Source organism: Chiloscyllium punctatum, chromosome 13, assembly GCF_047496795.1.
Source record: "Chiloscyllium punctatum isolate Juve2018m chromosome 13, sChiPun1.3, whole genome shotgun sequence".
Lineage (NCBI taxonomy): Eukaryota > Metazoa > Chordata > Chondrichthyes > Orectolobiformes > Hemiscylliidae > Chiloscyllium > Chiloscyllium punctatum.
Window position 1 is genome coordinate 78,499,997 of NC_092751.1, and position 26,698 is coordinate 78,526,694.

At 43.4% G+C, this 26,698-nt stretch overlaps 1 protein-coding gene across 1 annotated transcript in view; it reads right to left on the bottom strand.

Moving 5' to 3' along the window:
• Positions 1 to 26,698, bottom strand: part of bms1 (BMS1 ribosome biogenesis factor) — a 110,810-nt gene that overhangs the window by 25,725 nt on the left and 58,387 nt on the right. The window contains exons 14-18 of the mRNA XM_072582918.1: positions 22,600 to 22,682; positions 18,400 to 18,573; positions 17,582 to 17,770; positions 8,405 to 8,585; positions 4,486 to 4,544 (exon numbers count right to left, since the gene is read on the bottom strand). Of these exons, the coding sequence (XP_072439019.1) occupies positions 4,486 to 4,544; positions 8,405 to 8,585; positions 17,582 to 17,770; positions 18,400 to 18,573; positions 22,600 to 22,682 (686 nt within the window). The remainder of the gene's footprint in view (positions 1 to 4,485; positions 4,545 to 8,404; positions 8,586 to 17,581; positions 17,771 to 18,399; positions 18,574 to 22,599; positions 22,683 to 26,698) is intronic.

Consider the following 26,698-nt stretch of genomic DNA (forward strand, 5'->3'; position numbering starts at 1 on the left):
AGGGTGGTACGTGTATGGAATGAGCTGCCAGAGGAAATGGTGGAGGCTGGTACAATTGCAACATTTAAAAGGCATTTGGATGGGTATATGAATAGGAAGGGTTTGGAGGGATATGGCCCAGGTGCTGGCAGGTGGGATTAGATTTGGTTGGGATATCTGGCCGGCATGGACGGGTTGGACCGAAGGGTCTGTTTGCATGCTGTACATCTCTATGACTCTATAAACATAGGAACACCACAACTGGAAAATCCTCCACAAGCCACTCACCATTCTGACTTGGACCTATATTGCTATTCTTTCGTAGTCATCATGTCAAAATCCTGAAACTCTCTCCTTAACAATATAGTGTGGGTATACCTGCATCACATGAACTGCAACAGTTCAAAAAGGTGGTCAAGGCAATTAGGGTTGCACATCAAATCCCAGTCTATCCACTGATGCTATGCCCAGTGAAAGAATGAAAAAGGACAATTAAAGATAATGAAATATATGCGCCCTCTAGAGATGCTTACATTCTGGAAAAAAAATGTAAAAGCACATAATTAGCTAATGGACAGAAAGCAGAAATTAGTGGTGATGAATTTACACTTTTCTCCATTCATAACAGATGCTAAGTTCTGTTTGGTTTTGTTGTGAACCAGCATGCTGTACTGCGCAGTCCCTTAGAATGTGTGTGTTGGACACAGTCACACACACGTATTCTATCAGGAACATTGATGCATGTGGCATGTTTATTCCCTGTGTGACACAGTTCTGATTGCTGCATGGCCACACACCCACAAGTTGAGCTGGAACATTGATGGCACATGCTATTTAATTTGGACAAGTGTGAAATTTTGTGCTTTGAAAGGAATTAAATGACAGCATTGTGAGGTGGGTACAACTGCAGAGAGGGAGCATATATTTATCAATATTTGAAGCTGGCTTGAAAAGTTAACCTGGTTGTTAAGCAATTGCCTGGGATACTTTGATTTATATATGGTATACAGTGAATATAAAGATATGAGAGTTAAGCTGAATCTTTTACAAATGACAAAATGCCTTTTAGCCTTCAGGAGGATTTGGACAGACAATCAATGGATGAGAATATAATGTGGGAAAACATGAAGTTGTCCACTTTGGTCAGAGGAACAGAGGTGCACAGTATTTAAATTGTGGGAGGTTTGAAAGTGTAGATGTACAAAGGTATCCTGGTCTGTAAGCTACTGAAAGCCAACATGGTGGCGGAGTAAGCTATTAGGAAAATTAATGGAACGTTTAACTTGGATTTAAGTACAGCAGCAGAAAAATCTTGCTTCAATCATACAGAACCTTGATTAGACCACACGTGTACAAAATGGACTACATACAGTGTGTTCCTTTACCACGCGAAGAGTATTATTGCCAAAGAGGGACTGTAAGCTTGCCAGCTTTGTTCCTGGGAATACTAGGACTGCCATATGAAGAGAGATTGAGAAAACTAGGCCTGTTATCTCCAATATTTTAAAGAATGAGAGGGGATCTCACTGAAATTTTCAAAATATGAGGTAGACAACGGTGGATATAAGCAAAATAAAGGAGGATGCCAATAAGGATACGCTTTTGCAAAAGATTAAGAATCGTTGGAATTCTTTACCAGAGGACTGTGCAAGTTCAGTGTTTGAGTCTGTCTAAGATAGAAATTGATAGATTTCTGTTTATTAAAGGGTCATGGGGTGAATGTGGGTAAAAGGCATTGAAGTGTTCAAGCAGCCATGACCATATTTAAATGGTGCAGTAGCTTTGGTGGTCTGAATGGCCTACTCCTGTTCCAATGTCAGCTCTGACCATTTAACTGTGGGAAAGGCATCCAAAACCAGGACAACAATACAGACAGGTTTGCTAGGATGACAAAGGGTGAGCTGTATGAAGAGACTGGAGAACAGCAGTTGTCAAACTTAGGAGGTTTAGACAGTAAAAAGGGAGAAAACTGGCAGAGGGCCAATAAACAGAGGTCATGGATTTTAAAGTAACAGGTAAATGAGGGGAAATTTATTTATACACAAATGGAAAAGGTGGTGGCATCAGATTGTACATGAACTTTCCTGTCAGGCAGGAAAGAGATGGTCGTGTGAGGGAACCTTGGTTGACGAGGGAGATTGAATGTCTTGCAAAGAGGAAGAAGGAGGCTTACATAAGGTTGAGGAAACAAGGTTCAGACAGAGCATTGGAGGGATACAGGATAGCCAGGAGGGAGCTGAAGAAAGGGATTAGGAGAGCTAAGAGAGGGCATGAAAAGTCTTTGGCGGGTAGGATCAAGGATAACCCCAAGGCCTTTTATGCATTTGTGAGAAACATGAGAATGACGAGAACAAGGGTAGGTCCGATCAAGGAAGTAGTGGGAGACTGTGTATTGAGTCGGAAGAGATAGGAGAATGAATACATTTCTTCAGTTGAAGAGGAAACGGACTGGTAAGCTAGAGAAGATACTTGTTAGGAAGGAAGATGTGTTGGGCATTTTGAAAAACTTGAGGATAGACAAGTCCCCCGGGTCTGACGGGATATATCCTAGGATTATGTGGGAAGCAAGAGAGGAAATTGCAAAGCCGTTGGCAATGATCTTTTCATCTTCACTGTCAATGGGGGTGGCACCAGGGGACTGGAGAGTGGCGAATGTTGTGCCCCTGTTCAAAAAAGGGAATAGGGATAACCCCTGGAATTACAGGCCAGTTAGACTTACTTCAGTGATAGGCAAAGTAATGGAAAAGGTACTGAGGGATAGGATCTATGAGTATCTGGAAAGACACTGCTTGATTAGGGACAGCCAGCACAGATTTGTCAGAGGTAGGTCTTGCCTTACAAGTCTTATTGAATTCTTTGAGGAGGTGACCAAGCATGTGGATGAGGGTAGAGCAGTGGATGTAGTGTACATGGATTTTAGTAAGGCATTTGATAAGGTTCCCCTGGTAGGCTTATGCGGAAAGTCAGGAGGCATGGGATAGTGGGAAATTTAGCCAGTTGGATAGAGAACTGGCTAACCAGTCGGATAGAGAACTGGCTAACCGGTCGAAGTCAGAGAGTGGTGGTAGATAGTAAATATTCAGCCTGGAGCCCAGTTACAAGTGGAGTTCCACAGGGATCAGTTCTGGGTCCTCCGCTGTTTGTAATTTTTATTAATGATTTGGAAGAGGGAGTCGAAGGGTGGGTCAGTAAATTTGCAGATGATACGAAGATTGGTGGAGTTGCGGATAGTGAGGAGGGCTGTTGTCGGCTGCAAAGGGACTTAGATATGATGCAGAGCTGGGCTGAAGAGTGGCAGATGGAGTTCAACCCTGTCAAGTGTGAGGTTGTCCATTTTGGAAGGACAAATAAGAATGCGGAATACAGGGTTAATGGTAGGGTTCTTAGTAAGGTGGAGGAGCAGAGTGATCTTGGGGTCTATGTTCATAGATCTTTGAAAGTTGCCACTCAGGTGGCTAGAGCTTGTAAGAAGGCCTATGGTGTATTATCGTTCATTAGCAGAGGGATTGAATTCAAGAGTCGCGAGGTGATGTTGCAGCTGTACAGGACCTTGGTAAGGCCACATTTGGAGTACTGTGTGCAGTTCTGGTCGCGTCACTTTAGGAAAGATGTGGAAGCTTTGGAGATGGTGCAGAGGAGATTTACCAGGATGTTGCCTGGAATGGAGAATAGGTCGTACGAGGATAGGTTGAGAGTGCTAGGCCATTTCACATTGGAATGGCGAAGGGTGAGGGGTGACTTGATAGAGGTTTGTAAGATGATCAGAGGAATAGATAGAGTAGACAGTCAGAGACTTTTTCCCCGGGGACAACAGAGTGTTACAAGGGGACTTAAATTTAAGGTGAAGGGTGGAATGTATAGGGGGGATGTCAGGGGTATGTTCTTTACCCAGAGTGGTGGGGGCATGGAATGTGCTGCCTGTGGGAGTGGCAGAGTCAGAATCATTGAAGACCTTTAAGCGGCAATTGGATCGGTACATGGATGGGTGCTTAAGCTAGGACAAATGTTCGTCACAACATCGTGGGCCGAAGGGCCTGTTCTGTGCTGTATTGTTCTATGTTCTAACTTTCAAAGTGCAATTGGGCATATACTTGAAGGGAAAGAATTACCAGGGAATGTTGCGATTCTTTTGGACATCTGTTCCAATTAAGAGGACTATGTTCTTTCTAACCCTATCCCAAAATCTAACAGGTAAAAGGCTCTAATCTTGACCAGCTGAATCCAACCTTTTAATATATTCAGTTCCTCTACTTACATGCATGTAACTGACACCCAATTCTCACTCCAAAACAGCATTTTCCATTCCAGTGTTTTTGTCATCATGTTTCTTATTCATCCCCTCCCAATTGTACCAGGCTGTTTTTCTGCACTACCCAAGAAATGCGAAAGAGGAAAGAGGATCGGGCAGTTGCGAGATGGTAACAATGAGAAAGCATGACTAAATCTAATTCCTGTCTGCACTACTCAGAAGTCAGGCGCCTCACGTCCCGACATGTAGAAACTCACCGAAATACCAGCCACAGATTGAATAGCGAGAAACCCTGAGCCTTGCGGAGTGATCGGACCTGAGTCAAGGAAGCATAAAGATCTGAAAGTTACACAAAATTTGAAAACAATAGCTATCACCAAGAACATTAGTAAGACTTTGTCAATTACCAGTTTGTTCTGACAGTTATTAATTTACAGCACAGGTTAAGCTCCATTACAGCGTCTGTCGACAATAAAGGGATCCAATGTCACTGTAACAGTGGAGCCCAGCAGCTGCACTTGATCAAGAATCAAACATTGATCAAGAATCATTTTGGGCTGATTCTGGGACAAGTGAATATCTACCTAAAGGACAGTGTAAGATATACTTGTGATGGTTTTGTAGAGGTGCTTCTTCCTCTCTTCGTAGATTGGGAGTGCTGCTGCTTGTTGCAGCCCTGTGGACAAAATGACTCCACTAACCAACAGCAGAGAGGACAGCAAGACAGACATCTGGGTAAGAAATCTCTGCAAGACAGCTCACAGATACAGGGTGAAAGTGAGTACTGCAGATGTTGAAGATTAGAGCCAGGAGTGTGGTGCTGGAAAAGCACAGGTCGGGCAGCATCCCAGGAGTAGGAAAAATTAATGTTTCGGGCAAAAGCCCAATTTCTGATTAAGGATGCTGCCTAACCTGCTGTACTTTTCCAGCACCACACTCTTGAGCTCACAGACACAGCAAAACAGTACTAGTTAAGGGACTCAACTAGAACCACAAGGACACAAATAAAAACAACTTCCTAGCTCACTAGAATGTAAGCTCAGAATAAAAGAACTAACCGAAGAGACACAGCAAACAGACAGGCAAACCACTGTAGCTTTACCAACAAATCACAAATGAACAACTTTAACACAAAGGAGAGCGGAGCCCTAAAATACTTAAAAAGGGCAAAAACATAACCATAGTACCAGCAGGTAAAAGCATAATGACAGTAATCATGAACATACAAAAGGAACTACTTGCAGATACTAACAGCTACCCACAGAGAGAGTGTGACACCATGTCACAGTTAACCAATAGAATAAGTACACGATGGAACCTACACAAAAACGGACTGATAACCAAGACAGACCTACAAAAGATGAACCCAGAAGGCACCAACACCCCACAATTTTACGGATTACCTAAGGTACACAAACCAGATATATCATTTCGACCCACTGCGGCACTCCAAGGAACTCCATCACATAAACTGCCAAAAAAACAAAAACTCAAAACTTCTAATCAGCTGATCCAATCACTCCATACAATCATAACAGGAATTCCTAAACAATATTAAGAACATAAACATAGACGAGGACAAAGCAATGGTCTCATTAAACACAACAGCGAAGTTTACCTCGATTGATGTTGGCTCAAAGGTGGTGGTGGTGGAGGGTTGTTTTTCAGACTGGAGGCCTGTGACCAGTGGAGTGCCACAAGGATCGGTTCTGGGTCCTCTACTTTTTGTCATTTACATAAATGATTTGGATGCAAGCATATGGAGGTACAGTTAGTAAGTTTGCAGATGACACCAAAATTGGAGGTGTAGTGGACCTCAGATTACAACTGGATCTTGACCAGATGGGCCAATGGACTGAGAAATGACAGATGGAGTTCAATTCAGATAAATGTGAGGTGCTGCATTTTGGGAAAGCAAATCTTAGCAGGACTTATACACTGAATGGTAAGGTCCTAGGGAGTGTTGATGAACAAAGAGACCTTGGAGTGCAGGATCATAGCTCCTTGAAAGTGGAGTCGCAGATAGATAGGATAGTGAAAAAGGCGTTTGGTATGTTTTCCTTTATTGGTCAGAGTATTGAGTACAGGAGTTGGGAGGTCATGATGCGGCTATACAGGACATTGGTTAGGCCACTTTTGGAACATTGCGTGCAATTCTGGTCTCCTTCCTATTGGAAAGATGTTGCGAAACTTGAAAGGGTTCAGAAAAGATTTACAAGGATGTTGCCAGGTTTGGAGGATATGAGCTATAGGGAGAGGCTGAACAGGCTGGGGCTGTTTTCCCTGCAGGGTCAGAGGCTGAGGGGTGACCTTATAGAGGTTTACAAAATTATGAGGAGCACGGATAGGATAAGTAGACAAAGTCTTTTCCCTGGGGTCGGGGAGTCCGGAACTAGAGGGTATAGATTTAGGGTGAGAGGCGAAAGATACAAAAGAGACCTACGGGGCAACTTTTTCACGCAGAGGATGGTACGTGTATGGAATGAGCTGTCAGAGGATGTGGTGGAGGCTGGTACAATTGCAACATTTAAGAGGCATTTGGATGGGTATATGAATAGGAAGGGTTTGGAGGGATATGGGCTGGGCACTGGCGGATGGGACTGGACTGGGTTGGGATATTTGGTCTGCACGGACAGGTTGGACCGAAGGGTCTGTTTCCATCTCTATGACTTTATGATGAAACCTTAGCCAGAGAGACAATAGCCAACCTCCTGGACAAACAAGGACAGATGACACAACGGGGAACCAATCAAAAAGACTGCACACTCAAACTACTGGACCTGTGCTTGATGACGCACCTCATATTCAACACAATATGAACAAATCAATGGGAAACCTATGGACTCACCCATCTCCAGAAAGACGAGGACACATAGCCCTCCCACAGAACCAATCCAAACTCTGGATCAGATACATGGGTGACACTTTTGTAATAACTGAAAAAACAGAGATTGAGAGCACACATCAGATTATCAACATGTGCTCACAGAGATCAAATTTACGAGAGGTAGACATTAACAACCAACTCCCATTCCTAGATGCAATGGTAGAAAGAACACAGAACAGCAAATGCACAACAAAAGTGTACAGAAAAGCCACACACGGACCAGATCCTGAATTATAACAGCAACTACCAAAAGACACACAAGAGAAGCTGCATTTGGACCCTGTCCAATAGGGCTACAACACACTGTAGCACTCCCGATCTGCGAAGAGAGGAAGAAGAACACCTCTACACATTATATAGGACAAACAGGCAGATAATTAGTGATCGGCATTCATGAACATCAATGAGCCATTAAAAGCCATGACCAGTATGCCTAGTATCCATACACAGAGACGATGACGGACACAAATTCGAATGGGACAACACAACAATAATAGGACAAGCCAAATCGAGGACAGCCAGAGAATTCCTAGAAGCATGGCGCTCATCCATGGACTCCATCAATAAACAAGGGACCAAGACCCAACACACTGACCACTGCAACGAACAACTGGAACCGGCAACCGGAAGCAGAACAAAACCAAATGAATTCCAACTGACACAGTACAGCAGCACTTCACAGGAGGATCCACAGCACTGAGGATGTCACCGAGAAAGGGGACGAAATGTCTGCAAGCCAAATCCCGAGCTCAGCGAACATACCCACAACAACTATATACTTGGGATACCTATTCTTCCGGTTTGCTAAAATAAGAAGCGATACAGTCTGTTCTCTATTTCAAGATTAATTGGGTCTTTGTATATCACTTTGAAGCGTGCCAGGATCTGCCTGACCACCGGAGATGGTGATTTAATCTGTGGGTCACCACACCTCAGGCGAGAGAAGAGGTTGAGAAGGAGAGTCCTTCATGGTGATTTCAGATAGCATAGAATAGAATCCACATGATTGGCATAGTTTTGTATTGCAAGCTAGTCATTCAGCCAAATGAGCTAATTAATCCGTTGCCCTATGAGGATAACAGTTGGTCAATGATACTTTCAGTTTTTTTGTCACAATAAGCATCTTAAAACATGAAATTTTGCTGTAGCATTCTTCCAGCTATTACCTGGGAGTGTGAGTATGTTTTAAAAGTTATTGGTCGCCTGATTGCACATACGATGGGTGATGGCATAAACCTATGGTCTCAAAGCCTAAGAAAGGAAAGGAAAGAAATTGGAATGTCTCTTACCCCAGATAGTTGCAGAGCAGTGCATGTGCTCAGGTGTGTACTTGAGCAGTCTGTGACGTCCATTATGGTCCTCAATGTAATACATTGGGATGGTCTGAAAGCGCCTCCAGCCAAGGGAAAAGATTAGAGGGTCTCTCGTCTTCAGAATCTTCTTGTGCCATCGGTGTTTCTTCAAACGCATCTGATTCAGCATGAGAAAATGGAATATTAGTGGACAGTCATTACAACGACCTTCTCCACTGGAGTCATCTTTGTTGCATTTCGTGCAGCTATATCCTCAGGTATAGATCAAACTTTGAACATGAGCTCGTCTCGACAAATGCAACTCTTCCCAACAGACAATAAACATAAAATTCTGTTGGTCAGGGTCTAAGTCACTGTCTGAAAAAAGGCATTAGATAACAAGACAGACCGAACAAAGGCAGCCATAATAATATTGGCTGGCCAACATAAGTCAGGAGACTTGCAGTTTGGTATCTTGGTCCACTCAAGAAGAGGCAAGAAGATGCAAATTTTGTAAAAAATTCTAATATTGTATATAATATCAATGAGGTTCCTATGATGTTTAGCACTGGACTTGTAAAGCCTCCACAGAGTTCCAGGGAGGTGGAGGAGAGGATTGGCAAAATTATTCTGGGTAGGAGTGAAAGGAACAGGTTGGTCATTATTGGGTCTTTAAATTCCTCAACATTGACTAGAAATGCTGTAACTCTAGTATGTCAGATGGATCGGTTTTTGTCCAATGTGTACAGGAGGGTTTCCTGACACAGTATGTCGACAAGAGGGGAGGCCATACCGGATCTGGCGCTTGGTAATGAACCAGGCCAGATGTTTGATTTAATTGCAGGTGAGAGTGACCATAATTCAGTTACGTTTAGGTCAGCGATGGAAAGGGATAGCTACATGCCACAGGTCAAGAGTTAGGAAGGGCTTTTGCCCGAAACGTCGATTTCGAAGCTACTTGGATGCTGCCTGAACTGCTGTGCTCTTCCAGCACCACTAATCCAGAAGAGTTATCGATGGGGCAAGGGAAATTATAATGCGATTTAGACAAGAATTAAGATGCATAGAATAGAGTAGCATAATGCAGGGGATGCAGACAATGGAAATGTGGAGCTGGTTTATGGAACAGATATTGCGTGTCCTCGATAGGTATGTTCTTGTCAAGCAGGGAGGAAGTGATAAGGTAAGGGAACCGTGGTTTACAACAGAAATTGCATCTCTTGTTACGAAGAAGAAGGAGCCTTATGTGTTGATGAGACAAGATGGTTCAGATAAGGTGATGGAGAGTTACAGATCAGCTAGGAAGGATTTAAAGAGAGAGTTAAGAAGAGCAAAGAGAAGACACAAGCAGTCTTTAGCAAACAGAATAAAGGAGAACCCTAAAGCTTTCTATAGGTATGTGAGGAATAAAAGGATGATTACGGTAGGAATAGAGCCAATCAAAGACAGAAGTGGGAAGTTGAGTGTGGTCCCTGTGGAGATTGGAGAGGTGCTAAATGAACATTTCTCATTGGTGTTCACTCAGGAAAAGGAGAACATTGTAGAGGAGAAGAATGAGGTACGAGATATTAGACTAGAAAGGATCGAGGTTAGTTACAAACAGGTGGTATCAATTCTAGAAGGAGTGAAAGTAGACAAGTCCCCTGGGCAGGATGGGATTTATGCGAGGATTCTCTTGGAAGCTAGGGAGGAGACAGCAGAGCCTTTGGCTTTGATATATGAGTTGTCATTGTCTACAGGTTTAGTACCAGAGGACTGGAGGATTGCAAATGTTGTACCCTTGGTCAAGAAGGTAAGTAGAGATGACTCACGTAATTATAGACCAGTGAGCCTTACTTATGTTGTAGGAAAGGCTTTAGAAAGGATTAGAAGAGAGAGGATTTATAATCATCTAGCAAGAAACAATATGATTTTGGATAGTCATGGCTTTGCAAGGCAGAACGTGTCTCAGAAACCTCATTGAGTTTTTTGAAAAGGTGACCAAGTATGTGGGACAGTTGATATGGTATAGGTGGACTTCAATAAAGCCTTTGATAAAGTTCCTGATAAGGTAGGCTGTTGGAGAAAATGCAGAGGCATGGGATTGAGGGTGATTTAGCAGTTTGATTTAGAAACTGGCTTTCTGAAAGAAGGCAGCGAGTAGTGGTCGATGGAAAATATTCAGCCTGGAGTCTGGTTACTAGTGGTGTACCACAAGGATCTGTTTTGGGACCACTGCTGTTTGTCATTTTTATAAATGACTTTAACGCAGGCATAGATGGATGGATTAATAAATTTGCATATGACACTGAAGTCAGTGGAGTAGTGGACAGTGTGGAAGAATGTCACAGGTTGCAGGGGAACTTGGATAAACTGTAGAATTGAGCTGAGAGGTGGCAAACGGAGTTCAGTGTAGCTAAATATGAGGTCATAGAGATGTACAGCATGGAAACAGACCTTTCGGTCCAACCCGTCCATACCGACCAGATATCCCAACTCAATCTAGTCCCACCTGCCAGCACCTGGCCCATATCGCTCCAAACCCTTCCTATTCATATACCCATCCAAATGCCTCTTAAATGTTGCAATTGTACCAGCCTCCACCACATCCTCTGGCAGCTCATTCCATATGCGTACCACCCACTGTGTGAAAAAGTTGCCCCGTATGTCTCTTTTATATCTTTCCCCTCTCACCCTAAACCTATGCCCTCTAGGTCTGGACTCCCTGACTCCAAGGAAAAGACTTTGCCTATTTACCCAACTGGGTCAATTCTTGGTACATAGAACATAGAACATAGAACATAGAGCATAGAGCATAGAGGTCCTGAGGTCATGTTGCAGTTGTATAAGACTCTGGTGCGGCCTCATCTGGAATATTGTGTGCAGTTTTGGTCGCCATATTATAGGAAGGATGTGGAGGCATTGGAACGAGTGCAGAGGAGGTTTACCAGGATGTTGCCTGGCATGGTAGGAAGATCGTATGAGGAAAGGCTGAGGCATTTGGGGCTTTTCTCATTGGAGAAAAGAAGGTTTAGGGGAGATTTGATAGAGGTGTACAAGATGATTAGGGGTTTAGATAAGGTTGACAGTGAGAACCTTTTTCCACTAATGAAGTCAGCTGTTACTAGGGGACACAGCTTTAAATTAAGGGGTGGTAGGTATAGGACAGATGTTAGGGGAAGATTCTTTACTCAGCGGATTGTGAGTTCATGGAATGCCCTGCCAGTAGCAGTGGTGGACTCTCCCTCTTTATGGTCATTTAAGCGGGCATTGGACAAGCATATGGAGGTTATTGGGCTAGTGTAGGTTAGGTAGGCTTCGATCGGCGCAACATCGAGGGCCGAAGGGCCTGTACTGCGCTGTATTTTTCTATGTTCTATGTTCTATGTAAATATACAAAACACTAGTGAGGCTGTACTTGGAATATTATACACAATTCTGATCGCCATATTTCGGGAAGGATGTGGAAGCATTGGATTAGGTGCAGAGGAGGTTTACCAGGATGTTGCCTGGTCTGGAGGGAAGGTCTTATGAGGAAAGGCTGAGAGACTTGGGTCTGTTCTCAATGAAAAGAAGACTAAAAGGGGATCTGACAGAGACATACGAGATGGTCAGAGGATTAGATTGGGCAGGCAGTGAAAGTCTTTTTCCTAGGATGATGACATCAGCTTGTATGAGAGGGCATAACTACAAATCGAGGGGTGATAGATTTAAGACATATGTCAGAGGCAGGTTCTTTACTTAGAGAGTGGTAAGGGCATGGAAAGCACCACCAGCCAATGTAGTTAACTCATCCACATTAGGGAGATTTAAACAATCCTTGTATAAGCACATAGATGATGATGAATAGTGTCGGGGGACGAGCTAAGAATAGTTCACAGTTCGGTGCAACATTGAGGGCCAAAGGGCCTGCTCTGCGCTGCAATGTTCTATGTTCAAAACACTAAGGTCCTTATGTTTGGTCCATTGGAGCAATATCAATACATTTTATTTTTGGTGATGAGCGGGAAATCAGGGAGCTGTTGTTCTGCCAGTGTCCAACTGGGGAGGTGCCAACAACTGTATTCATGAGCCCAAGGTCACCAAACTGTGAGCAATAATGCTACAAAATGGGTTGCTACTGAGACTAGCATGACAAGCCAACAGGATTTTAAAAAACTCCCCACATACGTTCGAGACACCACCCACGCCCTCCACCTCCTCCAAGACTTCCGTTTCCCAGGCCCCTAACGCCTCATCTTCACCATGGATATCCAATCCCTCTACACCTCCATCCACCATGACCAGGGCCTCCAAGCCCTCTGTTTTTTCCTCTCCAGACGTCCCCAACAGTACCCTTCCACGGACACTCTCATTCGTTTGGCCGAACTGGCCTCACCCTTAACAATTTCTCCTTCGAATCCTCCCACTTCCTCCAGACCAAAGGGGTAGCCATGGGCACACGTATGGGCCCCAGCTATGCCTGTCTCTTTGTTGGCTACGTAGAGCAGTTGATCTTCCGTAATTACACTGGCATCACTCCCCACCTCTTCCTCCACTACATTGATGACTGCATTGGCGCCACCTCATGCTCCCGCGAGGAGGTTGAGCAATTCATCAACTTCACCAACACATTCCACCCTGACCTTAAATTTACCTGGACCATCTCCGACACCTCCCTCCCCTTCCTGGACCTCTCCATCTCCATTAACGATCACCGACTTGACACTGACATTTTTTAGAAACCCACCGACTCCCACAGCTACCTGGATTACACCTCTTCCCACCCTACCACTCGCTAAAATGCCATCCCGTATTCCCAATTCCTCCACCTCCGCCAGATCTGCTCCCAGGAGGACCAGTTCCACCACAGAACACACCAGATGGCCTCCTTCTTTAGGGACCGCAATTTCCCTTCCCACGTGGTTAAAGATGCCCTCCAACGCATCTCGTCTACATCCTGCACCTCTGCCCACCTCTCCAACCGTAACAAGGACAGAACGCCCCTGGTGCTCACCTTCCACCCTACCAACCTTCGCATAAACCAAATCATCCGCCGACATTTCCGCCACCTCCAAACAGACCCCACTACCAGGGATATATTTCCCTCCCCACCACTTTCCGCCTTCCGCAAAGACTGTTCCCTCCGCGACTACCTGGTCAGGTCCACGCCCCCAAACAACCCACCCTCCAATGCTGGCACTTTCCCCTGCCACCGCAGGAACTGTAAAACCTGCGCTCACACCTCCTCCCTCACCTCTATCCAAGGCCCTAAAGGAGCCTTCCACATCCAAAGTTTTACCTACACATCCACTAATATCATTTATTGTATCCGTTGCTCCCAACGCGGTCTCCTCTACATTGGGGAGACTGGGCGCCTCCTAGCAGAGCGCTTTAGGGAACATCTCCGGGACACCTGCACCAATCAACCACACCGCCCGTGGCCCAACATTTCAACTCCCCCTCCCACTCTGCCGAGGACATGGAGGTCTTGGGCCTCCTTCACCGCCGCTCCCTCACCACTAGACGCCTGGAGGAAGAACGCCTCATCTTCCGCCCCGGAACACTTCAACCCCAGGGCATCAATGTGGACTTCAATTTCCTCATTTCCCCTTCCCCCACCTCACCCTAGTTCTAAACTTCCAGCTCAGTAACTGTTCCCATGACTTGTCCGGACTTGTCCGACCTGCCTATCTTCTTTTCCACCTATCCACTCCACCCTCTCCTCCTTGACCTATCACCTTCATCCCCTCCCCCACTCACCCATTGTACTCTATGCTACTTTCTCCCCACCCCCACCCTCCTCTAGCTTATCTCTCCACGCTTCAAGCTCACTGCCTTTATTCCTGATGAAGGGCTTTTGCCCGAAACATCGATTTCGAAGCTACTTGGATGCTGCCTGAACTGCTGTGCTCTTCCAGCACCACTAATCCAGAATCTGGTTTCCAGCATCTACAGTCATTGTTTTTACCTCGAGGATTTTAAAAAATGCGAGTTACATGCCATCTACAAAAATCCTTACTGCCACATTCCCAGATAAAATAAATGAAAGACTTGCGTTCATCCAGCATTTTTACAAATTACAAGACCAGGTGCAGAGCTTTACAGTGAAGGATGCACTTTTGGAAGTGTAATGCAGCAAACACAGCAGTCAATTTGAACACAAAAACCTCGCAGTCACATCTACATGCTAAGAGCTGGGCAATTAGAGAACAGTGGGATACAGCTGATGCTTCAGTTGTATAAGTCCCTCAAGCTGAGGTGCAGCATAGATTCACAAGAATAATCTCTGGACTCAAAAGACAAGTCACAAGGACAGGTTAAACAAAGTAGGATTGTATTTCCAGAAATGTAAAATCTTAGGGGGTTGATTGATTTCAGAGTGTGGAAGGGAGTAATTGTGTAGATTAAATGTATGAATAAAGGAGCAGGAATACACCCTCTGACCCCTTCAAGCCTGCGCTGAAAGAAACTCAGTGTTAGTTCGGGAATATCAGACAATCAAGTCATAGAGATGTCACAACACCGAAACAGACACTTCAATGCAACTCGTCCATGCTGACCAGATATAGAATCACAGAACCATAGTGTGGAAGCCCATCAAGTCCTCAGCAACCCTCCAAAAAGCAGCCCACCCAGACTCACCCCATCACCCTATCCATGTAACCCTTCATTTCCCATGGTTAACCTGACCTAACCTACACGTCCCTAGACAGTCTCCAGAGGATAGAATTGAACCTGGGTCCCTGTCACTGTGAGGCAACAGTGCTCGCCACTGACCCACCGAATGTCTGTGTGGAGTTTGCACATTCTCCCAGTGTCTGCATGGGTTTCCTCTGGGTGCTCCAGATCCCTCCCACAATCCAAAGATGTGCAGGTTAGGTGAATTGGCCATGCTAAATTGCCCATAGTGTTCAGGGATGTGTAGCCTAGGTGCATTGGTTAGGGGAAATGTTGAGTAACAGGATAGGGGAATGAGTTTGGGTGGGATACTCTTCAGTGGGTTGATGTGGACTTATTGCGCCAAATGACCTGTTTCCACATTGTAGGGATTCTATTCTATGATTCTATTGATTTCTATTTGACATCATTTGGCCCATATCCATCTAAACCCTTCCTATTCATATACCTATTCAGATGCCTTTTAAATTGGCTTGTTGGGCCAAAAGGCCTGTTTCCACACTGTAGAGAAGCTAATCTAATCTAATATTGAAATGTTGTAATTGTACTAGCCTCCACCACGTCCTCTGGCAACTCATGCCATACATGCATCACCCTGGAAAAATTGCCCCTTAGGTCCCTTTTAAATCTTTCCCCTCTCGCCTTAAACTTATGCCCTCTCGTATTGGACTCCCCACCCTAGGGAAAAGACCTTATCTATTTACCCTATCCATGCCCCTCGTGATTTTGTAAACCTCTGTCAGGATCTCCCCTCATCCTCCAACGCTGCAGGGAAATAGCTCCAACCTACACAGCCTCTCCCTGTAGCCCAAGCCCACCAACCTGGCAAAATCTTGTAAATCTTTTCAGAATCCCTTCAAGTTTCACAACATCCTTCCGATAGCAAGAAGACCAGAACTGCACTGAAAATGTGTTGCTGGAAAAGCGCAGCAGGTCAGGAGGGCTTATGCCTGAAACGTCGATTCTCCTGTTCCTTGGATGCTGCCTGACCTGCTGCGCTTTTCTAGCAACACATTTTCAGCTCTGATCTCCAGCATCTGCAGTCCTCACTTTCTCCTCCCAGGCCAGAACTGCACCCAATATTCCAAAAGCGGCCTAATCAACATTCTGTATTCCAAACTTCAAGTCATATTTTTCAGAAGTGAAACTAGCAAATGTCTTCTAGCAAAGGTTAGGAGAAATTTGGAGCACTCTTCCACAAATGACAATTGATGTTAGAGATTAAGTGTTAATTTTAAAACTGAAATGGTAGCAGAACAGTCTCAAGGGGCTAAATGATCTCCTACTATCCCAAGTTTGTTTGTGTGTGACATAAATTGAGAAATAAATATTGGTCAGGAGGACAAGGCGAAAGTCCCCACTGTTTTCCAAAATATCCCCAAAGGATTTTATATCCAGTTGAGGGACTCAATAGTTCATCCAATATAAAAAGTTAATTCCCCAAGTGCACCATCCCTTGTACTGCCTGGAGAGTCAATCCTTGAACAAAACCCACAGAATCAAATTAAATTGCTTCTCTTAATTGCATCATTGTCCTAACTAAACTTAGGGATGATCAAAGTCACTGCTTCTGTTCCTTGGCAGAAACTCTACTCCCTCACCATTTCCACTCCCCTGTCTGTCTAACATCTGAAGTAGAACTGGACTGTTTGCCACCTCAATAACTAATTTGACCCCAAGCTAAACTTCTGATTGCCTGACTCCAAAATATAACAGCTTCCACCTCTGCACTATTGTCTAATTCCCTCCCGTTTAGCCTCTTATGCTTCAGCCATGTCATCTGAAGCCCTACTGCTCATGTCATAACTGTAAGTCTCATTTCTCCATATTTCCTGTCCTAACTGACCTACAGTCTTCAAAGGCTACACTTGGGAAATTCTCATCCTATGTGCAAATTTCTCCACGGCCTCACCGTCCACCACTTTTAACCTCCTCCAGTCCGACCACATTTGAAAACGTTTTGCTTCTCCCACTCTGGCCTCTTGTAGACTAGATTAATTACCTACAGTGTGGAAACAGGCCCTTCGGCCCAACAAGTCCACACCGACCCTCCGAAGAGCAACCCATTCCCCTACATTTACCCCTTCATCTAACACTACAGGCAATTTAACATGGCCAACTCACCTAACCTGCACAGCTTTGGACTGTGGGAGGAAATCCATGCAGACCCGGGGAGAATGTGCAAACTCCACAGAGACAGTTGCCTGAGGCAGGAATTGAACCCAGGTCTCTGGCACTGTGAGACAGCAGTGCTAACCACTGTGCCACCGAACTTTCCTGATTTTCTTCACTGTACCATTGGCAGCTGTAACTTCAGCTGCCTCGGTTCAATGTTCTGGATTTCCCTCTAAACTGTTCATTTCCTACACTTTCTTCAAGACTCTTCTGAAAACCTATTCTCAGTTAAGATCACTAGTCATCTGTCATAATACCTCAAACCTTGGCTTAGTGTCAATTTGTTAATCTCAAAACACTCAAATGAATTCTCTGTTCAGGGTGTTACATAAATGCAACTTGTTGATCTTGAGCTATTACCTGAAGGTATCCAATATTTCCTTCACTGTTTCCCAAGCCACCGAGAATTAATGGATAGCAGGAATCAAAATTTGTCACAAACTCATAGGGCACATTCTCAATCTCCGCCCGTATGTACATTCCAGGTCGAAAACCTTCATACTGAACTCGAGTCGCATCATCTTGGTCATCAAACTCTGCACGGTTAAGCTGTTTGAAAGGGGAACCAATGTTAAAATAAAGAAAACAGGAGGGCTGATTGATTGAACAGCACAGGATTTGAGTGTTGGGAGACCCAACTTTACGATCCTAGTAAAAATAAGAAGTACTGGAGTTCCTCAGCAAGTCAGATGCACCTGTGGACAGAAACAGTTTACATTTCAGAATTGATCAACGTGAAATGTTAACTCTTTCTCTCTCTACAAGTGCTGCCTAGCTGGCTGAGTTTTTCCAGAAATTTTCCATTTTATTCAAGAATTACAGCATCCACAGTATTTCACTTTTGTTTTCCAAGTGATTTTTGTGGCTTGGAGTCCACCACAGGAAAAGTATAACAAAATTCCTCCAAGTACACATTAATTAACAGTTTGGCATTTCACTTATAATTGCACCAAATTTTCTTAAAATTGACATTAACTAAATATGGAAGAAAGCTTCACGAACAGGCAATAAGTAATAACATTAGTTAGTGGAATGCAAACAATTAAACATGAACAGTCAAGAGAAAAATCTCTAACATTTGACAATTAATTTTCTGACTGTGCACGCTTCACTAGTTACACTTATAATACCATGCAGAATTCAGAAAATATATTCTGGCTGTGAATATATATCCCTACCTGCGCCTGCTTCTGCATTTCATCTTTAAGATCATGAAAGTAGGTTCCTTCGCCATCATCATAGTCTATATCAAACATTTCCTTCAATTTCCGCTTTTTCTCCAAACGTTTGGTCCGTTCCGCTTCCTCCTCTGTATTTCTGGGATCAGGATTTCCTTCACCGTCTTCCTCACCCTAATAGAGTGGCAATTTTGTTTAAAATTTTAAAGTGAATTTCTGCACCAGATGTTTAAATACAAACCAAAATATTTCCAATTCTGCTGTTCCCATAATCAAGTCCCAAGACTTGAAACATTTTGACTCATTTCCAAATCGTTTCCTGCAAAATGTAGCCAAGCTTTGCTCCAAAGACTGGTCGCAATTTGTGACTTCAGATAGCAAGAGTTGCTGGTTGGCTCACCTTGCTGGTTATAACAGCTTAACCCAATCCAATTTTCAGACTTCACAGCAGAGTTAAGTACACATCAGAAGGAACAGGTGAGCTGAATGATATTTCTCATCCTCTAGGGAGAACTTAGACTGAATGGCCTCCAAAACCGCATTGAACAGGAAAGAACCAGACAGTCTTCTGGCAAACCCATACAGTTTCACAAACCCACTGGCAGAAGTCTATGAGTCATCTGCTGTGAAATGTTACAATAACTTAATGTGTGAAAACTGTGACAATACTATGGCTTTAAGAAATGTATTTTGTCTTTTCTTCTGAAGAGAAGTTTTGAGACGAGGTATCAATTTGTGTCTTCCAAGCCAATAAAATAACCAGCTTGTGTGGCCCTGGGATTTTTTTTCAAGTTAGAATACTAGAAGCAGCATGAATGGGTGGGGTCAGGCTCGCACAGAACTAGGGTTTTAATTTAACTTTCTGTTGTTGGGGTTCTGAATGCGGTTGTGCAAGCAACTACACATCTCTTTGCTATAGCAAAAAGCTTGAGTTCTCTTCCTCTGCCACAATTTTCTCTTAATGCTCTTTTCTCCTGAACGGCTCACTGAAATGCTGCTGAGGACAGTCCAGGCACCGTCTCCAAATGACTGACCTCCCGCCCTCTCTCTCTCCCCCGCATCCACCCCACCGTGCACCCACAGTTTCCCTGGAGTTCTACACAGGGGTGTATCTTAATCCGCCCTTTCCCAGAAAAATCTAACACAGATCTGTACAGGGCAGAGGTTGAACCTGTCAATAAGTTGTGTGCACTATTAAGAGACTTACTCCACGAAGGCAGCAGCCTTACTGTTGGTGTATAGTCAAACTGCCCTAGATGGGGGCGGGGATGGACAGGACTGCGGGTTGGGGAAGTGGAAGCGGATGGGGTTGGGGGTTGGGACAGGTGGGGGGAGGGGGCGGGCATGGGGCAGGTTTAGAGCGGACTGGATTGGGAAGACGGGCAGGAAGTAGGGGCGGACAGGGGGCAGGGTCTTGCACGCAGTATGCTGCTGCCTAGTCTCCTGAACGGGGAACAGACTTCACAGAAAACTCTGAGCCCCAGAGGAAATCAATTAACTGCACAATCAATTATCTGAATGAAATATTGCCTGCCCATGTAGTTTGGATAATCGAGGTTCCTCTGTATTCTGTTAAGCTGTCCAATAGAGTTAAAGCTATATAAATTTCTTTTGTTGTATTTTAACTAAGTGTAAGAATAAAGTGTGTTGTGCTGAAAGCCGAGTTGCATAGGACCAACTGAACACAGAACCTTTAACCTAAGCGCCTTTAAATAAGATAAAAGTTAGGGTCTAGGCTATCTCAACATAGCCGAACGTAGCTTTGCCTGGCCCTTACCAAATCATTCCTATGTTCTACAACTTAATGTTTGAAAGATTCCAACTGCCCAGTTCTCATCAACAGTAACCTTGTTATTGATTCGGTCAAAGAAGGATAAAAGACAAAAATGCGATTTATTTGAGACTTACACTAAATGCTAGTTAGTCCACAGCAGGAGCATTCCCTAATTTGAGCAACAGCAATATACTGGATTGGAAAAAAAAGACCAGGACAACTTTTTCACAAGAACTGAGGTGATAATAGGTAACTTCAAATAGATCTTCCAGAGGTTACAGTGTACAAAGGAATCAATGTAAAAAGACTTCTTTAAACTGATTAATGACATGGTCACGAGCAACCCACAAACTGACCTATCAGGGAATACAGTTTGCAGCTACATGCAGAACATACAGTTTGCAGAACATGGGTCTAAGACTTTCCAGACTGAGCATAAAGGGGGACTTTTCGACAATGTCTCCATCCCATTCTTTTGAAAGAAAGGCCCAAATGCTTGCAATTGATGAATTAGAAAGTCTCATTAAATTTTAACTACTTTTAATGTTCTAAATATTTAGTACAATTTAGTATAATTCTGTTTGTCGTTGGCATTTAACTAAAATACAATAAATTCTTTGATGCTGTAAGAAGCAAGTTAGACAAGGGACAACCAATGGACGGGATTTATTTGGATTTGGATTTCGGGGTGGGTGAAAAGAGAAACATACTGATAATAGACAACAGCATAATCAGAAGGATGAACACTTCTCTGCGATAAAGAGTGGGTCCAGGCACATGTGTGAGTTACAAAGTAACAAGAGATGTACAGCACAGAAAAAAAGGCCCATCAGCCCATCTACATTGGTAAATTATTGGAGCTGTAAACTGACAAGTGCCCATTTGCATTTACCTTTTTTGATAAATTGGTGAAAATGCAAAATCTCGCCAAATGGAATTGTAAAATGCAAAGGTAGAGAGGAGGAGTATTGGAAAGATAGATTTTTAAATGATTAAAGGAAAGAATAGGAGATTAGAATTCACCACGTGGAGATTAACTTGGAGAAAATCTCTAGTGCAGAATTTACAGTCAGTAAGTTCAGCTGTGCACTGGGATATCTGACAATTTTCCAAGCAACAGAAACAAAATTTTCACTATTTATCCCAATAAGAATTTTCACAATTTTTTAAATGTTTGTAGATTTCCTGCAAAATGTTTGGTCTCCTTGAAATTGGTATTAGTTTCTGAGCTTCCCTTTTCTGGCATCACATTTGTTCCCTCTCCAAGTTCTATTAGTCCTTCCTCTCAGGCAAAACCCAGAACTTGAACAATGGCCAAATTAATTGTCTTGACATGAGCTTCCTTTTATTCTCAACAGCCCAAGCAAAAATAGAGTCATAGAGATGTACAGCATGGAAACAGACCCTTCGGTCTAACCTGTCCATGCTGACTAGATATCCCAATCTAGTCCCACCTGCCAGCTCCTGGCCCATATCCCTCCAAACCCTTCATATTCATATACCCATCCAAATGCATTTTAAATGTTGCAAGTCTACTAGCCTCCACCACTTCCTCTGGCAGCTCATTCCATACCACTCTCTGCGTGAAAACATTGCCCTTTAGGTTTCTTTTATATCTTTCCCCTCTCACCCTAAACCTATGCCCTCTAGTTCTGGACTCCCTCACCCCAGGAAAAATACTTTGTCTATTTATCCTATCTATGATCTTATAAACATCTATAAGGTCACCCCTCAACTCCCAATGCTCCAGGGAAAACAGCCCCAGCCTGTTCAGGCTTTCCCTGTACCTCTCATCCTCCAACCCTGGCGACATGCTTGTGAATCTTTTCTGAACTCTTTCAAGCTTCAGAACATCTTTCCGATAGGAAGGAGACCAGAATGGCACACAATATTCCAACAGTGGCCTAACTAGTGCCCTGTACAGCCGCAATATGACCTCCCAACTCCTGCACTCAATACTCTGACCAATAAAGGAAAGCATACCAAACTATCCTATCTACCTGTGACTCTACTTTCATATAGCTATGAATCTGCACTCCAAGGTCCCTTTGTTCAACAACACTCCCTGGGACTAAAATGTGACTTTGTAAAAGGAAATCAGCCTTTTCCACCCAGACTTTCAGCTTTACATATTTTTCTACAATGTAATGTCCTCAAATACATTGCACAAACTTAACTGAGCCTGCCAAACTTATCTTCATAGTCAGTGCCATGTTGCCAATCTCTTAATGAATCATTTCAATTAGTTGAGCACTTGCGATCCTGTGAATCAAATACAACTGCAAACTGAAAATGCAGAGCTTGGACCTGCACAGTAAAGCTAACTGTCTAAATCCTAAGCTTATAGTCGAAATGTGTAAAATTATTTCAAGTAGTAGGTGCCATTTTAAATCCTTTTGGAGGCAAATGTTTTCTGAAATACAAACCTCATGGTGTTGTTTTAGCTCTCCAGGCTGCCCTGTATGAACCTCTCCTGTCTCCAGATCCTCAAATGCTCCATATACAGAATCTGGAAGAAAATAACAACAGTGCAAAGGAAGAACTTAATAAATAGAAGCAGCGATAGACTCTTTAACTTGCTCTACTGTTCATCTGATTATGTCTGATCTGCTTCAGATCTGTTTTTCTGACTGCTCTCCATTTGCCTCAAATTCCTCCAGCTGCTCTAATACCTATTCCAGCCTTAAATATATTCAGTGATGGAGAATCCACAGCCCACTCATGTCGGGAACTCCCAAGATTGACAACCCTTTTGAGTGAAACAAATTCTCATTTCAGTCATGAATCATCAATCCCTTATTCTGAGACTGTCACCACCCCACCATGAGCACTCCTGTATCCTTCCACAACCAGTACCACTCCAGGGGGTAAACAAATTCTCAGCATTGACCCTGCTAAACGCCAGAGAACGTAGACACAATTGACTTAGCCTCACATTGTCATACAAGTTACTTATCTGCACACCACTCAGTGAGCCTTTGCTGCACTGCCAAGTGAGGCAGATTCTTCCTTCCATAAAGAAGACCAAAATTACATATAGCACTTCAGACGTGCTCTCAACAAAATCCCATACAACGATATCAAGAACGCATTGTGCTTATATTCTATAATTCCTTGAAACAAAGGACAAGCATTCCATTTACTTCGTATCTGCACTGCATATTTGTGTTCCTTTCAGTAGCTTACCAAAGTCACTCCATATATCATTTCGAAGTTTTTATACATTTTAGAAACTTTTCTGGTTTTCTATTCTTATGACCAAAGTAACTAACTTCAGAGGTGCACATCCAACTGTCACTCATTGCCCACCCATTTAACCTACATATACCTCTTTGCAAACTGCGTCCTTTTCACAGTTTACATTCCCATTGAGATTTGTATCAGCAGTAAACTTGGATACAGTACTCTGACTCACTGCAATTTGTTAGCGACTTGGACAAACAACCAAGATCCCAGCATTGATCCTGGCAGCACTCCATTCTGTCAATTTGAAAATACCTCATTCATCACTACTTAGTTTCCTTGTACTTCTTATCTAAACCTCCACCCATGCCCATTATTCCCATCTCCATGAGTTTATTCTGGCACTCTCTCAACTGCATTTTATAATCCCACGTATATTTCATCCATTAGCTCATCTTTAGTTACCCCACTAGTGTTGCTCATAATTAGCCACAGTTCACAAGGAGTCACAGACATCAGCCTCTGTTTGCTGCAATTCTTTGCATCACTGTCACTCCACTAGACAGATACTCTTTCTAAATTCATGATGGCTTTGTCTAATTATACTAACTGCATTGTTAAAATTTGCTTAACAATAGATTCAAGCAATTTCTTAACATCAATCTAATCGGTCCATAGTTTCCTATATTGTCTCCATCATCTCCTGAATATCCCAAAAATTAAAGGGTGTCACGGGGCTGAGTTGAGTATGGTTGCCATTACGAAAGAGATAGTGCTAGAAAAGTTTAAAAGTCTTAAAATTGATAAATCTCCTGGCCCCGATGGGATACAGCCTAGAGTTCTGAGAGAGGTGGCTGAGGAAATAGCAGAGGCATTGGTTGAGATCTTTCAAGAGTCACTGGAGTCAGGAAAGGTCCCGGATGATTGGAAGATGGCTGTTGTAACCCCCTTGTTCAAGAAAGGATCAAGGCAAAAGATGGAAAATTATAGGCCAATCAGCTTAACCTCGGTTGTTGGTAAAATTCTAGAATCCATCATTAAGGATGAGGTTTCTAAATTCTTGGAAGAGCAGAGTCTGATTAGAACAAGTCAACATGGATTTAGTAAAGGGAGGTCATGCCTGACAAACCTGTTGGAATTTTTTGAAGAGGTAACAAGTAGGTTAGACCAGGGAAACCCAGTGGATGTGGTCTATCTAGACTTTCAAAAGGCCTTTGATAAGGTGCCACACGGGAGGCTGCTGAGCAAGGTGAGGGCCCATGGTGTTCGAGGTGAGCTGCTGGGATGGATTGAGGATTGGCTGTCTAACAGAAGGCAGAGAGTTGGGATAAAAGGTTCTTTTTCAGAATGGCAGCCGGTGACGAGCGGTGTCCCGCAGGGTTCGGTGCTAGGGCCACAGCTGTTCGCATTATATATTAATGATTTGGATGAGGGAACCGGGGGCATTCTAGCGAAGTTTGCCGATGATACGAAGTTAGGTGGACAGGCAGGTAGTACTGAGGAAGTGGGGAGGCTACAGAAGGATCTAGACAGGTTGGGAGAGTGGTCCAGGAAATGGCTGATGGAATTTAACGTGAGCAAGTGCGAGGTCTTGCACTTTGGCAAAAAGAATAAAAGCATGGACTACTTTCTAAATGGTGAGAAAATTAATAAAGCCAAAGCACAAAGGGATCTGGGAGTGCTAGTCGAGGATTCTCTAAAGGTAAACATGCAGGTTGAGTCTGTGATTAAGAAAGCGAATGCAATGTTGTCTCTTATCTCAAGAGGGTTGGAATATAAAAGCAGAGATGTACTACTAAGACTTTATAAAGCTCTGGTTAGGCCCCATTTGGAGTACTGTGTCCAGTTTTGGTCCCCACACCTCAGGAAGGACATACTGGCACTGGAACGTGTCCAGCGGAGATTCACACGGATGATCCCTGGAATGACAGGTCTAGCATATGAGGAACGGCTGAGGATACTGGGATTGTATTCGTTGGAGTTTAGAAGATTAAGGGGAGACTTAATAGAGACGTACAAAATAATACATAGCTTGGAAAAGGTGGATGCTAGGAAATTGTTTCCGTTAGACGAGGAGACTAGGACCTGTGGACACAGCCTTAGAATTAGAGGGGGTCATTTCAGAACAGAAATGCGGAGACATTTCTTCAGCCAGAGAGTGGTGGGCCTGTGGAATTCATTGCCACGGAGTGCAGTGGAAGCCGGGACGCTAAATGTCTTCAAGGCCGAGATTGATAGATTCTTGTTGTCTAGAGGAATTAAGGGCTACGGGGAGAACGCTGGTAAGTGGAGCTGAAATGCGCATCAGCCATGATTGAATGGCGGAGTGGACTTGATGGGCCGAATGGCCTTACTTCCACTCCTATGTCTTATGGTCTTAATAGCAGTGTTTTATTTGCTAAATTCCCATCTACTGGGGCATTTCTAGAGAATTTTGGAAAATCATAACTAGTACTCACAATGTCTACAGCTATCTGTTTTACAACCTTAGAAGATATACCTGAGGACTTGTTGGGTTTTAATTCCTGAAGTTCCTCCTTTGCAATGTTCCATTTGTAGGAGTTACATCAAACTCCTGAGTTTTTTTTTAGCTCCTTTATTTCTTGGATATGATATATGTATTCTAATGACACTGATGAGTGAAAAAAATGTGAATTGTAGATTGCAATGGGAAAGAGAATTAGCCAGGATAAAGTATAAATTATGTTTCCTGTTCCCAATGAGAGCTTGTTGTGCAAATATTGTCCATCTGCAGGCCATCAGAGAGTAAGGTAAATGAAAATGGGGATCAGAGTGATGGGGGTACAGTATTTACTTAATTCCACTTAAGTAATTGTCACGTGACTGTAAATTAAGGGACTAAAAATCATAGTCATAAATTACACTTCCCAATGGGATTTGTATTATTTTGTTACCTCGTGTTTTGAAGCTCAAACCCTGCCTCAATTTACTAAAACCAGTTTGGACAATGTTGTAAAATTGTGTAAAGTCATTGTAGATTGCGAGACAGGAAGTTGGAATTTGGTATTTGTAAAAATGTAAGATGCAACAGGCGGAAAGCATTGCACGGTCCCTTTAAAGATGGCATTTTTTTTCTGTGCTTAGAGATTGAAATGAATGTCTGTGAGCAGCAGCTTGGAGGTTTGCAGGTGCAGAGAGAGCCTGGACTAAAACATTTGTATCGAAAGGCCGTAAAGTTAGCATTTGAGAGTGTGATACTGGATACGCTCAGCAGGTGAGGTAGCATCTGAGGAGTAGGAAAATTGACGTTTCGGACCAGAGCACTTCATCAGTAAGCAATTAAAGTTAGCAGACCAAGCAGCAGTTTTTATCAAGACAATA